Source organism: Durio zibethinus, chromosome 27 (genome assembly GCF_047325235.1).
Source record: "Durio zibethinus cultivar Kanyao isolate XHJ-2024 chromosome 27, ASM4732523v1, whole genome shotgun sequence".
NCBI classification, from domain to species: domain Eukaryota; kingdom Viridiplantae; phylum Streptophyta; class Magnoliopsida; order Malvales; family Malvaceae; genus Durio; species Durio zibethinus.
The window spans coordinates 2,345,024-2,359,500 of record NC_143188.1 but is presented as its reverse complement, the minus strand read 5'-3'; the positions used below and the strand labels follow the sequence as shown (position 1 = coordinate 2,359,500).

Here is a 14,477-nt window from a genome sequence, read left to right as displayed (position 1 = left end):
AGGCTGCCAGCAAAGTGAAATCCATTACAAGAATTCCTTACATAAAATTTCAGGAAAATGAACAGATATGCATGTAAGATTCAGAACATGAGACAGGAAATCAAGTATTCATGGAATATAGTAAATTCCTCACTATGTAGAATATCAAAATTATCTGAAAACTTGATTGTTGATGGAATTACAATAAAAAAAAAATCGCATGCAAAATATTTCACTTACCTAGTGTACTCAGCACAGAGCATAAAAATAGGTAACAAATTACAGTACATGCTGCCACAATTTGGCAATAGAGAGTACAAGCCCCACAAAACATCTAGCAAAGATTTCAAACATTGTATCGAACTTTTGCTGATCTTTCCCTTCTCGAGTCATCCTACAACATACAACAGTAAGTTGCAATATCAGAATATCCACTGGAAATCACAAGTACCAATCCAATTACACTTACGTGGAAGCTATAAGTAATTTTATCATTAACGTCAACGATCTCCTTCCACTTCCTCCCGATGCCCATCTAGATCACAGGGTTCCAATTAACATCATCAATACATATGCCATTCACAGAATTAAGAATTCACATATTACAATCAATCATCAAAAGCATGGGGTAATTGACAAGAAGTGACCACAGCTTCATTGTGCTTCTGCCAATTATGCATTGCATGTGGTGATGTGATCAGGACTTGTGGGAGGAAACTTTATAAATGTAATTGAGATAGTTTACTGGCAAAAAAATATATGAGCTTTAGAGAGAGGAGATATCACAAGACTAAACTATAAATGTGAGAGGAAACATTGCAGTAGAAGATGACCCTATGTGCAACAGCAACAAAGGGTCAATTGCCAGCATGCTGAAATTGTCAAATTCTTAAAACATTGACAAACGATGAACAGAAAGGGGCGCCCAATTGTTACATCAATATAAATAATTTCACTTCTTTTATGTTCTAATTGAAAACATGAATTCATCTTCGCAAAAAAACTTTAGCCCATTAAGTATGAAGAAATTTTCAGCAACGCATGAGCAATCAGAGATAGATTTAAACATGTATCGACTTATTGGAAACATAGAAGCATCATTATCAGTATCAGCATATATTTCATGTACATAAACTGGAAGCAATTACTTGCAGAGTGATCAATTAAGTAGACATTAGAAAAGCTCATGAACTTAAGAATTCAAGCAATAAAACTATTTCACTTAAAGATGATTTGTAGATAGTTTTTCACAGCATAGGATTCCTAATTCAACAAACAAAGAGGTTCTGATTCAAATATCAATAGTTACTAAGATATAGACCTGAGCAGCCTCATTCGTTGCTGTCTTGGTCCACAATGCAAGTTTGTCCTGCCTTTGGCGTACACTAGCAACTACGCCACAAATCTCATCCGCCTCATCAAATTGCTCCCCAATCAATGCCATCAACTGCCCAACAAAAAACGATCAATCAGCCAAAATCCCAATAGATTCTGATTAAACAAGAGCAAACCACCCATCTACATAGAATATATATATATATATATTTATAGGTAAAAATAACAGTCAGGACTCAAGATGCCTACAGTTTCAAGCCACATGTTATCAAGATTAGCCTTTCTGTTGCTAGTTACAGACCACTTTCCTCCATTAGCACACTCAGGATCTTCCCATTTAGGCTCAATTCCAGCCTTAAACAAGTGGAAATCAGCATTTCCAGGCAACTTGCTGGGCTTGAATATTTGATCATACAAACTGAAACATAACAAAGTATTTGAGTCTCACCTTTCAAATCAAACAGTCAAAAATAAATTGAATGGAATAACAGAAACCAACTCAAGTTCCCTAAAAGCTAAAGAGGAGACGTATTAATAAACTGAGTCATAGAAATAATGGACAAATTTCGTTAACTCAAGTCATGCTAACAATTCAGATAAGACTATATCTTAGAAAACAACAGCCTCCATTGACAATCCATTTCTTAGGAACCAAAAAGAAATAGCCCTTTTTCTCTTTTAAACAAAACAAATCTCCAAAGAAAAAAAAACAACAACAACAAAAGCACATCATGAAAGGAACCCAACAATGATAACCCAAATGGAAAAGAACCTTTTTTCGAAGGATAAAAAAACCCAATCCACAAATCCAACCAAAAAAAGCCATCAATTATCAATACCAGCAAAATATCAACAGATCTTAAAAGTATAGACAAAAAAAGAGAAATGGGTTTTTGATAAAAGTACCACCAAAATTCTTCAACGGTGTCAAAGGTGTAAACTTTGCGTAGAGAGGTACCCCAAGTGGTGCCTTGTTTAGGCTTTGATTGGTTATCAAACCAAAACGTCCACTTTCTTTCAAGCTTATGTGGCTGTTTCTCTGCCCCTGTTGCCACTGCATCCGCTCCCACTGCCGCCACCACCGCTGGGGAGCTAACTTCCACCGCCACCTCACTTGCCATTCGTTTCGTTTTTTCTTTGTTTTTCTCTTCCGTTTCTGTCGGGTCTTCGGAGGTGAAGTCGACAGAAAAGAGAGAGACTTCCGTCTTGGGTTTTGGATTTGGGCTTCGGCTACAAATAGAAGGCTGCGTTTTATTTTCAATGGGTTTGTCATGTGTTTTCCTACTTTTATGTAAGGCCATTTTAGTTTCCTCCATGCTTTTTTTTTTTGCTTTGGGCACATTTTCACTAAAGTCAAAAGAGAAAATATCTAAAAAATAAATAAATAAAACCTTGAAAAATTACATTGGAAAATATTTAAGGAAAATCAAATTTAGTTTTAGTGGAAAAATATTTGTATGTTGGAATTTGATCCTTTTCTTGCTTAGTTGATAAGCCAAGGGAGGACCCAAAATTATAAAGAATTGTGAATATTTCAAAAGAAAACAGAAAAGGAAAATTCGGATGCTGAGTTTTAATCACTTTGTAAAATGTAAAGATGACAGCTTTGGACCCTTTTCTTAAAAGATGCCAAATGCTAGGTGAAAAGAGGAATATGCCATGAAAAGCATGTTATCTCTATGCCACATGGCCAACAGACGAACGACCTCTCCTTACATGGCTGCTTCGCAGCTATATTACTCTTACAATCAGATGCTAAGCTACCACTTTATATGGAAGAAGAATCAAAGAGGGAAAAAAAAAAAAAACAATGAGAAATTGAGGAAGAAATGGATTCAGCTATGGAAAATGAAGCACTGGCAACAGAGGCTCCTTTTGCACCTGTGACTTATGAAAGGAGAGTAAGAAATGACATGGAAGACAACCTTCCTAAACCTTGTAAGTTCTTGGTCGGAAATTACTTTTTTAAGTTTTAGCTTCCATTTCGATTTTAGGTATTTCATCTTGTCCCATTTCATTATTTTTTGGAATTTTAATTTTTTTTATTTGTGGGTTTTGGATTTGAAACTTAATTTTTAAATTGAAAGTTCAACATTCTATTAATAAATCATTAACAAATTCCATGGTTGTTGCTGCTCACTATACCTACTATTTTTTTATATAAGTATAAATGATCAGTTAACCTATATTTTAAACTCGAAAAGTGTGTTTTCATAATGAATTTAAACCTTAACATGTCTTTTTATTAGAAATTTCCATTTTTGTTTTGAAAGAAAAGGAATTTGAACCTGTTTTTTGAGTAATAAGATTCATGCATTTATCATTGAGTCAAATGCTCAAATGCTTTATATAGAAATTTCAGAATTGAGTACAAAGGTATGAAGAAATTATGCTAATTTTCTGTGTTTGTACACGTACTTAAAATCAGATATGCCTAGAGCTTTGGTGGCTCCGGATACAGAACACCCGACTGGAACACTAGGCCACAGACATAACCAATTGAGTGTCCTTCAACAGCATGCAGCATTTTTCGACCAAGACGACAATGGAATCATTTATCCTTGGGAGACTTACACTGGTGAATGTCTCATTGTTGCTGAAATTCTTAATTATGTATCTATTACATTTCCAAATATTGTTTGCCTATCCAATTGATTCGAAAACAGGTTTCCGAGCCATTGGCTTTAATCCAATTGCTTCTCTTGTTATGGCGGTTCTTATCAATGGAGCATTGAGCTATGCTACACTTCCAGTGAGTTTGCTGTCTGATGATTATAAAATTTGTTTCTCTACCATGTTGGATTTCCAGCTTAGAACTCAAATGTTGAAATGGAAATTTGAGTGTGGCTTCAATTTCATTGTCTTTTACGTGATTTTGGATGGAAAAGCATCTATATTTACAGCAAAGAAGTGACAGAAGCTGAAAGTATGAAAAATAGTGAATATTCCTTTTTGCAGGGGTGGATCCCTTCACCTTTCTTCCCCATATACATTCACAACATACACAGAGCCAAGCATGGTAGTGACTCAGGTGTTTATGACACCGAAGGAAGGTAATTAAGCACTTTCTTGGGCCAACAAGTGAGCATGTTTAGTAAGAAAAAACTCTTTTTAGTTGGCAATTCATGTATTCATGTATGATTATTTGTCTAAGATTTGTAAAATAAAAAATTTATAATATAATAATTTTTTTACATGTCAAACCTAAAACAAAAAATATATATTTTTTATTTTTGTTAAATTCAAATATGATTTTTGTTAAAAAGTTTTAAATCATATCGTTTTCGTGTATTATTTTTATGGTTTTCATAATTTGTCACTGTAATATATTTCAAATTGTTAAGTCTACATGTAATGTTATAAGTAACTTATGTGAAAGTCTTGTTGTCAATGAATGAAATCGGTGAAAATAAATCGAAGCATTAACTTGTTTTACCATTCTTATTATGCAATTGGATTGCAGGTATACTCCAATGAACATTGAAAACATGTTTAGCAAGTATGCTCGTACAGTACCCAACAAGTTGACACTTGGAGAGCTTTGGAACATGACCGAGGGGAACCGAGAGGCATTCGACTTCTTTGGCTGGTTTGTTCCTTCAGAACCCTTTCCTTTTCCCATTTCAAATCACTGGTCTTCTGGTTTCCTCTAAATTCTGATCATGGATCCCAAATGCAGGATTGCCAGTAAATTAGAGTGGGGAGTTTTATATGTCCTGGCAAGGGATGAGGAAGGCATGTTGTCTAAGGAAGCTGTGAGACGTTGCTTCGACGGTAGCTTGTTCGAGTACTGTGCTAAAATGAACATGGATGGCCATGGGAAGATGGGTTAAGTTAATGCTATGCTAGTTCCACCAGAACCAGAAATTTCTACTTCTGTTTCATTTGCATCTGGTCTTTATCTTGTATATGCTTAGTAACACCCCAATTCCATATCCCATATCCAGATATTCCGACTATTTCTAATGGTTTATATAAGATCTGCTACTATATATATTTAAATCCATATTTCATATCAAGATGCGGGTCTCTACAGGCTGCCTATGCAGACTCTTGTTAGCTTATTTCCAGTACAATTACTTGCTTTAAAAAGATGCAGACATGGTTCTTGAGATATGGATATGGCATGTGATTCGACTAATTGTCTAGTGAATGTGGTTTTCTTTCCTTTCAAACCATGTGAACATAATGAGAAACTGAGTCTGCTATTCAAGTTTTCATTCCAAACTTAACAAAATTCTCATGTATTAAGTCTTTGATCTTTGAAATGATAAACACCAAGAGGATTTCAGTCTCAATCAAAGGAAAATATTTGGCCATTGTTCAATACTGTTCTCTTTTTAGGAAGTTAAATTATTTGACTTTCATTGAACAATAGAGTATTCCTTACGTACACGAATACAAAACAAAGAAACGGTCTTTATAAAAAAATAAAATAAAATTTTTTACAAAGAAAATTCGTTATAAAATAATAAAATAAAAATTATAATGGTCAGATCATTTTGCAACATCTTGATAATTTTAAGTAATAATTAAAATATCTAAAAGAATATGTATAAAATAATAAAATTTTAAAAATAATACATTTTATCTAAAAAAAAAAAAAATTGTGGTTGACTGTAAAATCGCTTTTTCATGAAATTTTTTGTTTGGATTTACAAATTAAAATTTTAAACAAAAAAATCAAAATTTTTATTTTTTATGAAGATTAAGTGAAAAGCACTTTTTGAAACCAAAAACGACTTTCAACATTAGAGCTAAACTAGCCTTAAAATTGTTTGGGTTAATAGATTATCTTTAACTAAAAAACAAAATGAAACATGCATCAAAAATTTTTTTATTTCATTTATATAACTAAAAAATAAATTGAAAGTACATAATCAATTTAGAATTTTTTATGCAGCTTTAAATGATCAATTTATGATTTTCTTGGTGATCTTAGAATAGCTTCGTCTGTTGACTTTATCATTTTAGATTACATCTATCTTGATGGCTGATGGGAGAAGATTTCCAATTTTTTTGCAAAGGGCGGTTGAGTAGAAATTCAAAGCTATTGAGATTAGAATTGACCATTTGCAGCTTATATGCATGCATTTTGATCTCACATCATCCTTTGATTGGGCTTCAGACTGAGACTTTTCTTTGATTAATTGATTATATTTTTTATCAAAACAGCTAACATCTGAAAATAACAAAAAAAAAAAAAAATAGTATGATTTGAATCCCATCATTTTTATTTTATTTCTTAATACTGAAAGTCGAGGGTTGACCCTCGATCTTACCCAAAATGTCAAGAAAAATGGGGTGGATCTTTGCTTGTTGCATTGTTTTACTTCATCTCCTGAAACTTGTGCCGTGCCGCCAACTCATCGTTTACATTATCTAAGAAAAAACCTAACGTCATGAATAAATTTAATTATAATATAATATTTAAAATTTAAAATGTCGAGGGTTGACATTTTAAATATAAAATCTAAATGATAAATTGATTAATTAATGTCATATTCACTCTTAATATAATTAACTTTGAAAAACAAGCAATCCTACTTTACAGTTAATCACCAACCAGAAAGGACAATTTGATAGGCGTTCACTATACGTTTAAACAATTAAATAGTTGCAGCCTCCTTCATAAAAATGATATTACGAAATATCAGGGAATCAAGATTCATAACTATATTGGATTTCTTGTATTATTTAAGGAGCTTCATTGTTTGTGAGAAAACCTACACCTGACAAAAAAAGGAAGAGAAAAAGATGGGGGAAGCTATGGCAACTGAGGCACCCAAAGCACCGTTGACTAGTGAAAGGAGGATTCGAAATGACCTGGAAGAAAAATTACCAAAACCCTGTAAATTTTTCTGTTTCTTTCTTGTTCCTTTTGGTTTCAATTTTCATTTGTTGCATAATTAGTACCCATGTTTATATCCTGTGACGAAGCATAAGTTTGACAATATGTTTGAATTGGAGTGAATGGAATGGCTTCAAACCTTATACCTTCCAATTTTTATCAATTCTACAATCTACTCCATGGAATCACAAATTCACAACTCAATTTAATGTGTGATTTTTTTTTCTTTGACTAACCAAAAGTATGGAATTAGATTTGGCTAGAGCACTGGTAGCTCCTGATGTGGATCATCCAAATGGAACACCAGGACATCGGAACAATGGAATGAGTGTTCTTCAGCAACATGTTGCCTATTTTGATCAAGACAACAATGGAATTGTTTATCCCTGGGAGACTTACAGAGGTAAATTTTACCAGACTCCAATCTAATGAGTTTTTTTTTTCCTCCAATTAATTTCATTTTTATTTTACTCTTTTTGACAAAAATTTATCTTCACTATGTTAAAACCAGGCATTCGAGATATTGGTTTCAATCCAATTTCCTCTCTTTTTATAGCAATTTTCATCAATTTTGGATTGAGTTATCTCACTCTCCCTGTAAGTAATTGTGCTTCTCTGTGTGTGTGTGTATATACGAACCAAATTGCTGATTTTGCATTGACAATTTTCACAGGGGTGGCTGCCAAATCTGCTATTTCCCATATACATAGACAGAATACACAAAGCAAAGCATGGGAGTGATTCAGCAACATTTGACACTGAAGGAAGGTTAGCACAAAAGTTCTGATAAATTTGGAACATTAAAAACATAAAGCTGGAAAATATTTTAACCCTTCATATCCAATGCGGTTTCAGGTTTATGCCAGTGAACCTTGAGAACATTTTTAGCAAGTATGCTCGGACAGAACCCGACAAGTTAACATTCGGAGAGGTGTGGCGAATGACCGAGGCAAATAGGGTGGCATATGACTTCATTGGCTGGTTTGTTCAAGAATCTTTGCGTTGAAATTTGTATTTTTGATTCAACAAATGATTTGTTTCAGAATGCTTTTTTTTTTGGATAAATATCATGCGTGGCTTTAATCTTTTTATTCTGATTTCACTTCAGTTTCTAATTTTTGAATTGTTCCATTTGAATTAAAGGCTTGTATCCAAGGGAGAATGGGTGCTTTTATATATCCTTGCCAAGGATCAGAATGGTTTTCTATCGAAAGAAGCTGTAAGGGGGTGTTTTGATGGGAGTTTATTCGAGTACTGTGCCAGAATGAATAAGGGTCGTGACGGAAAGAACCGCTGAATAAAGCAGTGGTGGCTGCCGGTCGGAACAGCTGCAACTATCAGCTAATGCTACTTCATATCCCCAGATTACCACTTCTGATAAAATAACTAAGTGTAGTTTTTTATTTTTATTTTTTTCTGAAAGAGTAATAAAACCAATCAAATAGTTCTCTGCATGTTGTAGACCAAACATTAAAACTGCTATAGGTACGCCCGCACAGGTGTTCAAACATTTCTTTATCAAATTCTTGCTCATATGTATTATTGAATAAATCTTTTACTCTTTTATTTATCTTCCGGCAAGTTGAATACACCTTACAATTCAGATATTGGTATCATATTTATTTTATGAATAAAAAATGAACAACTTCAACAGCGCTTATCTTTCGTAGGAATGATTCCGTTATTTCAATAGCCTGTTTATATACTTTATTTGCTGGAAACAATCCCTTAAGTGGTTTAGTAAATGACATCTGATTGTCTATGATTGGTTGGCTTTTTAATTTATCTAATATTTGTTTTGACAACTTATTTACCTATTTAATTGTTTAATAACTTATGCAATAAATCATTATAATTAAAACTAAACAAAGTTGTTACAAATAGTGGGTCCAACCTCACGGTTTTAACCATTCAAAGTTATGGGCTTTGTATTTAGGATTGGCAATCCAATCCGAACTTGGTGAGTTTTGATCCGACCTTACTCATAAAATTATTTTTTTTAAAAAAAATTGATTTTGGATATTATTAAAAAATTTAGAGTCGGATCATGTTCGATTTTAGGCAAACTCAATCCGACCTGATATATATTAAAAATTATTTTTTAATTTTTTATTTATATATATTTATATTATTTATATTTATATTTAAAAAATAATATTTTATTAATTTCGGGTCAAGTCGATCGGGTATGATTTATGCAATATCGGGATTTGGGTCGGGTTTAGATATTAAAAAATAAAAAAATTTTGGATCAGGTACGGATACAAATTTTATGATTGTAAAATCGAATCAAATTCAGAGCGAGCAAAAACCCGTCTCGATCTAACCCGTTACCAACCCTATTTATGTTTTAGGCTATTCTAAAAGAGTGTGGGGCTGCATTTTTTGTGAAAAAAAGAAAAAAGAAAAACAAGATGGTGTGACACCGAAACCGAGAGGAACAGAAAAGCCAAAAACAAAATAGAGAAAAAAAGAAAACAAAGTTAGTTGAACAGAAATTGATCTGTGATTCGATTGAGTTAAAATTTTATCAATATATTTATGATTTAGAATTTTATATTCTTAAGGGTGAGGATCGGATTTGAAGCTCTCTAAGAATAAATTTAAGGTATATTTATTGAGTAAATTATTTGATAAAATTTTTTTGATGATCTCTCAATTTGTTAGTTAATTTTAATTTTAATTAAAAAAAACTTTATATATCTGTTATTTAATAATAAAGATTTTTTTGATAATTTATGATTTTTTTTACTTTAAAAATCGTTTTGCATAAATTTTAATAAATTTTATTTTTTTTATATTATTAATTATTATTTATTATTATCAATTTATTATGATATATTACTTTTACGTTATTATGCTTTTCTCTTCAGGTCCAACACGATTATGAATACTAAAACTGTGAAATACAAATTTCATATTCATTTACTTTTTTTTCACTGTTGACATGAAATGCATGCCTTTTCATGCCCTGTTTTCTATGTTAAAAAATGATTACAATTTATCTTCAGTTGTACATTGAGAAGCCACGTTTTCATATCCACGTTCTTCTAAGTGTTTTTTTTTTTTTTTCTCAATTTGTCTTTGTTTGTGCTCCTCTTGACTCCACATTTAAAGCAGGTATCATTTTTTTTTTTTTTTTAGTTTAGCTTTAACAAAACCACGTTTACATTTCTAGGTTCTTCTAAGTTTTTTCGTCCTTTAATTTTCCTTTGTTTGTTTGTGCTCTTAGCTTCCATTTTGTAGCAGGTACGATTTTTTTTAGAATTTAGCTTCAACTTGTTTACATAATTTGTTGTGAGTTTGATTTGTTTCTATTTCTTAATGCTTATTATGTTTTTTTCTTTTCTTTCAGTTTGATTTAAGCTAGATTGCATTATGCTCATAAAATATTTATTTAATTTACAATGTTTCTTCTCCAACAATATCTTCCCTATGTAATTTCCTTGAAAATTTTTTGCTTATGTCATACGAAATTAACTCTGAAATTTTGTTCTTTTACCTTAAAGTATGTGTGTTTTAAAGTATTTGGATGGTTGATAAGATTAAAAATAATAATTATTATTATTATAACTGCGATTGAAAAAAAAATTATTAAAAAATTTATACTGAATGAATCATATTTAAATTTAATTGATAATATGATAAATTCAATCACACCGCATTGAAAGTGCGGTTGAATCCAAACGGACACTTAGTTTGCAATAATTTAACTCATCAGCAATATGTGATTTCCTTAGCATGTTTTTAACTTTGCAGATTTGAACATGCCTTGAAATGATCTATCCAATTATTTTGTGTAATGTTGTTGTAAGTTTGAATTGCAATTTTTTGTTCTTGATCTTTTGCTAGTTATTTAGGGCAACTATTTGTGTGTTTTGAATGATGGATTTTGCTAATCACGCTAGGGAAATAGAGTTAGAAGGCTTAAAAGAATAAGTGCTAATAGATTAACAAGGAACAATATACCGAAGAAATAGGACATGTAGCCCCAATAAATCAGTCATTTAGTGGTAGCAATGTTACAACAAAGAAAAGAATCAATAATAGAGTGAATTTAGAAAAAAAAAAAAAAAAAAAAACCAACTTGTTAGACTATGAAGAGCATTTCACGATCTAAAGCAGCTGCTTCCATAAACTAAGAAGATCAAACTGAAGCAAACCTGCCCCAGAAAGTAGCCAGATCCAGCCTCATGTTTTCTTACATTCAACTACCCAATGGAAATGGTGAATTAGAAACTGTATTGATTGCAACTTTAAGGTCTCCTATTCCTGGATCTTCACTCATTCATTTTGGAAGAAAAAGGAGATTTCAGTCTGACAATGATGCAATGAACAATAACAATTCTATCACGCAGCCTAATTCAACTTCAAGTTCCATTAATTTCAGTTCTGAATTAGCTTAAGGAATCAATCGTTTAACAGAAGTTTACAGAAGTTATCACTTCGTATTTCATTAATCGAACAATAACCATGATTTTACATATATTAAAGGAGTTGATCATAATTCATAATGTATCATCTTACTCTGAACACCGTGAGGGGAAACTAAGAAGAACACCAACATCAACTGGACATTTAAGTAAGTAATTATAACTGTTGCAGTGAACCCATATAAGTTACTTAAGGTTGAATTCGTTTTTCATATTAACGAAATTCCATTTTCTTGCCTTGTGTTCTTGGAAAATATTATAGGGAGTTGCTAGTTTGTTTTTAGTTTTGGTCCCTTAGGTGTGTTTGTCAAAATTTTATATTATGTTTCTGTTCGACATGAAGCGAGGGATCCGCACTAGTTGAACATGAAACAAGTCTTATATTAGCCCCGTTGCCTTCCACCACACAAGGTGAGCATGAAAATTTCATGTTTTTCCCATTGAATAATTGGTGGATAAATAGGGGAATTATGTTTTAAGGGCAAGAAGAAATTGCTGAAAGGAAGAATTGGGCAAAAGATTCTCTCAAGTTATATGTTAATTTAATAAAACACTAGGTGGTGTTCATGTGTGGTTGCGAGTTAAAATTTTTTTCTTTTTTCAATTTTATTCATTGAATTTTTTTAAAATTTAATTAATTTAAAAAAAAAAACAAAAGGTACAAAAATCTCAAATGAGAGTAACATTGTATGGCTAGATTAATTTTAATTATTTATAAATATAATATTTTTATTAAATTAAGATATTAAATAATAACTTAATTAATTTAATATATATAAATGTAAAATTAAAAAAATAATTATATATATATACTAAGAATAAATAAAACAAAAGATCCTAAACTATCAATCAACTAGACCTGCTTTGAAAAAAGAAAAATTTCTATCCAATCTCGAAAATTTTAAAACCCCACATTTATTGGACCAACGTAAATTGAAACTCTTGAGATATAAATTATTTTATCATCTTTACATTCATTAATTTTTCGTTTATAAAATTTATTTAATTAAAGAAGTGAAAAAACTTTTTAAAAAAGGAAATAACCAAAAAAATGATAGAAAATGAAGACAAATGATAACAGCATTCGGGTTTATTAAATTAAGGTATTTAATAATATAATACATGTATCTAAATGATGAATTTTTATTTTTTTTTTGCAAATTTTATGTCATGAATTTTTAAAATGCAAATAAAAAGTAAAAAAGACAAAAAATAAAAGATCGAAAAAGGAAAAAAAATATGAAATTTGAATGTGGCGTCCACACATCCGTAATATCATTTTTTAAAAAAACTATCAAATTAAAAAGGAAAAAAACAAAAAAAAAGGTAAATTTCTAATCAATTTTAAAATTTTAAAAAAAGTTAAAAATTTTTATTACATATTAAAAAAGAAAAAAAAGAAAGTAAATGATTTGACATGTCATATACTCTTTGTATCACGTGGATAAAAAAAGAATTTAAAATCTTAAAAATATTTATTAAATATATATAAAAGGAAAATAATAGAAAAAAAAAAACATGCATGTAAGTGGATCCCACATGAAAAAAAATAAAATAATTCAAAAATTAGTAAAAAAAATTAAAAAAAAAAAGAGAAAAAGGAAAACAAATGGTTTGACACTTAGACGTATCTTTGGTACTTAGTGATTCATGTGTTCACGTTGTGTAAAGCACTAATAATTTATATATTTATATTTTATTTATAAAAAAAGTTACATTTAGGTATGAAAACTAGAAAAAAATTTTTATTTTATCAAACTCATATATGATATTACTAAAATATTAAATCATGTCATATTTGTATCTTCGTTTTAATTATTTTCGTATTTTATTATCATGTCGTATTTTAAATTATTAGATCAAAATGGGTAAAACAAAAAAAATTAAAGAACATTTGCCAACCGTATCATCACTGTTTGTAGAATACAAAATTTTTAATTTTAATAATCAAAATTTAATTTTAACAATATTAAATAAAATAAATAAATAAATGGTCACAAACTCCATTCCTGGACCAGTTATAGCAGATCCTAGAAGAACAATAGCATCAAGAATAAAATGTCAAGTTTAATATCTTTTTGAATTGGCTGTGTATCTTTCATATCTCCCTTTGGATTCACAATAAAACCAGCATTATCTGCAAAAGCGAGACAAGATTTGAATCAGAAACTTGAAACGGTAAAATATCGTAAGTCAGCATCTTTTGAACAATGTGCACTGTGACTTGATGAATCCGCTAGTTCCCATAACAAGATAAATTGAAAGAAATCTAAAAAAAATTTAAACAAATGCTGTGTCTCTAAACATTCTAAATGTTCATGAACACCAAAATTAGAGGCGGGTCTATCTTTTGGAGTGGAGTTAGGGTTTGCAATCCAATTCGTATATGATGAGTTATGACTCGATTTGATTTTATAGGATCGTTTTTTTAATAATCGGATTTCGAGTTAAATCAAGTATTTTTGAAGAAAAATTAAGATTGGGTTTTATACAAACTCATCCTAACCCGATCTTGTATATAAGTTTTATTTTTTTATTTATTTTTATTTTTATATTTAAAAATTAATATTTCATATTAAAAATAGTATTAAATAATATTTTATATTAAAAATGTTAATTTATTAATTTCAAGTCTAGTAGATTTATATAAAAATAATATTTTAATATTAAATCGGATCGAGTTCAAGTATTAACTTTATAGAATTGAATTTGATTCAAGACGAATAAAAATTCATTTTGACCCGACATGTTACTATTCATAAATAGGATGTTCATGAAGACCTCAAAAATTAAAAAAAAAAAAAATTTGAAAGAAAATTTTTCTCTAGAAATCTTTAAAATTTTCTCATGTACACATAAAAGGTTGGAAAATAAAAAAA

General features: G+C 30.3%; 3 protein-coding genes across 3 annotated transcripts; 2 read left to right on the top strand and 1 right to left on the bottom strand.

The window, feature by feature from the left end:
• Positions 1-107: 107 nt before the first annotated feature.
• LOC111279807 (eukaryotic translation initiation factor-like) lies at positions 108-2,737 on the bottom strand. The gene is made up of 5 exons (XM_022866859.2): positions 2,221-2,737; positions 1,564-1,732; positions 1,301-1,426; positions 449-514; positions 108-373 (listed from the first exon to the last, which is right to left on the bottom strand). Exons 1-5 carry the CDS (start codon positions 2,628-2,630, stop codon positions 326-328), a joined length of 819 nt encoding a protein of 272 aa, XP_022722594.2. The 5' UTR covers positions 2,631-2,737; the 3' UTR covers positions 108-325.
• Positions 2,738-2,935: 198 nt separating this feature from the next.
• On the top strand, positions 2,936-5,333 carry LOC111279808 (peroxygenase-like). The gene is made up of 6 exons (XM_022866860.2): positions 2,936-3,252; positions 3,743-3,892; positions 3,981-4,066; positions 4,273-4,367; positions 4,778-4,903; positions 4,994-5,333. Exons 1-6 carry the CDS (start codon positions 3,144-3,146, stop codon positions 5,145-5,147), a joined length of 720 nt encoding a protein of 239 aa, XP_022722595.2. The 5' UTR covers positions 2,936-3,143; the 3' UTR covers positions 5,148-5,333.
• Positions 5,334-6,981: 1,648 nt separating this feature from the next.
• On the top strand, positions 6,982-8,729 carry LOC111279770 (putative peroxygenase 3). The gene is made up of 6 exons (XM_022866800.2): positions 6,982-7,165; positions 7,419-7,568; positions 7,677-7,762; positions 7,839-7,933; positions 8,021-8,146; positions 8,309-8,729. Exons 1-6 carry the CDS (start codon positions 7,072-7,074, stop codon positions 8,460-8,462), a joined length of 705 nt encoding a protein of 234 aa, XP_022722535.2. The 5' UTR covers positions 6,982-7,071; the 3' UTR covers positions 8,463-8,729.
• Positions 8,730-14,477: the final 5,748 nt, after the last annotated feature.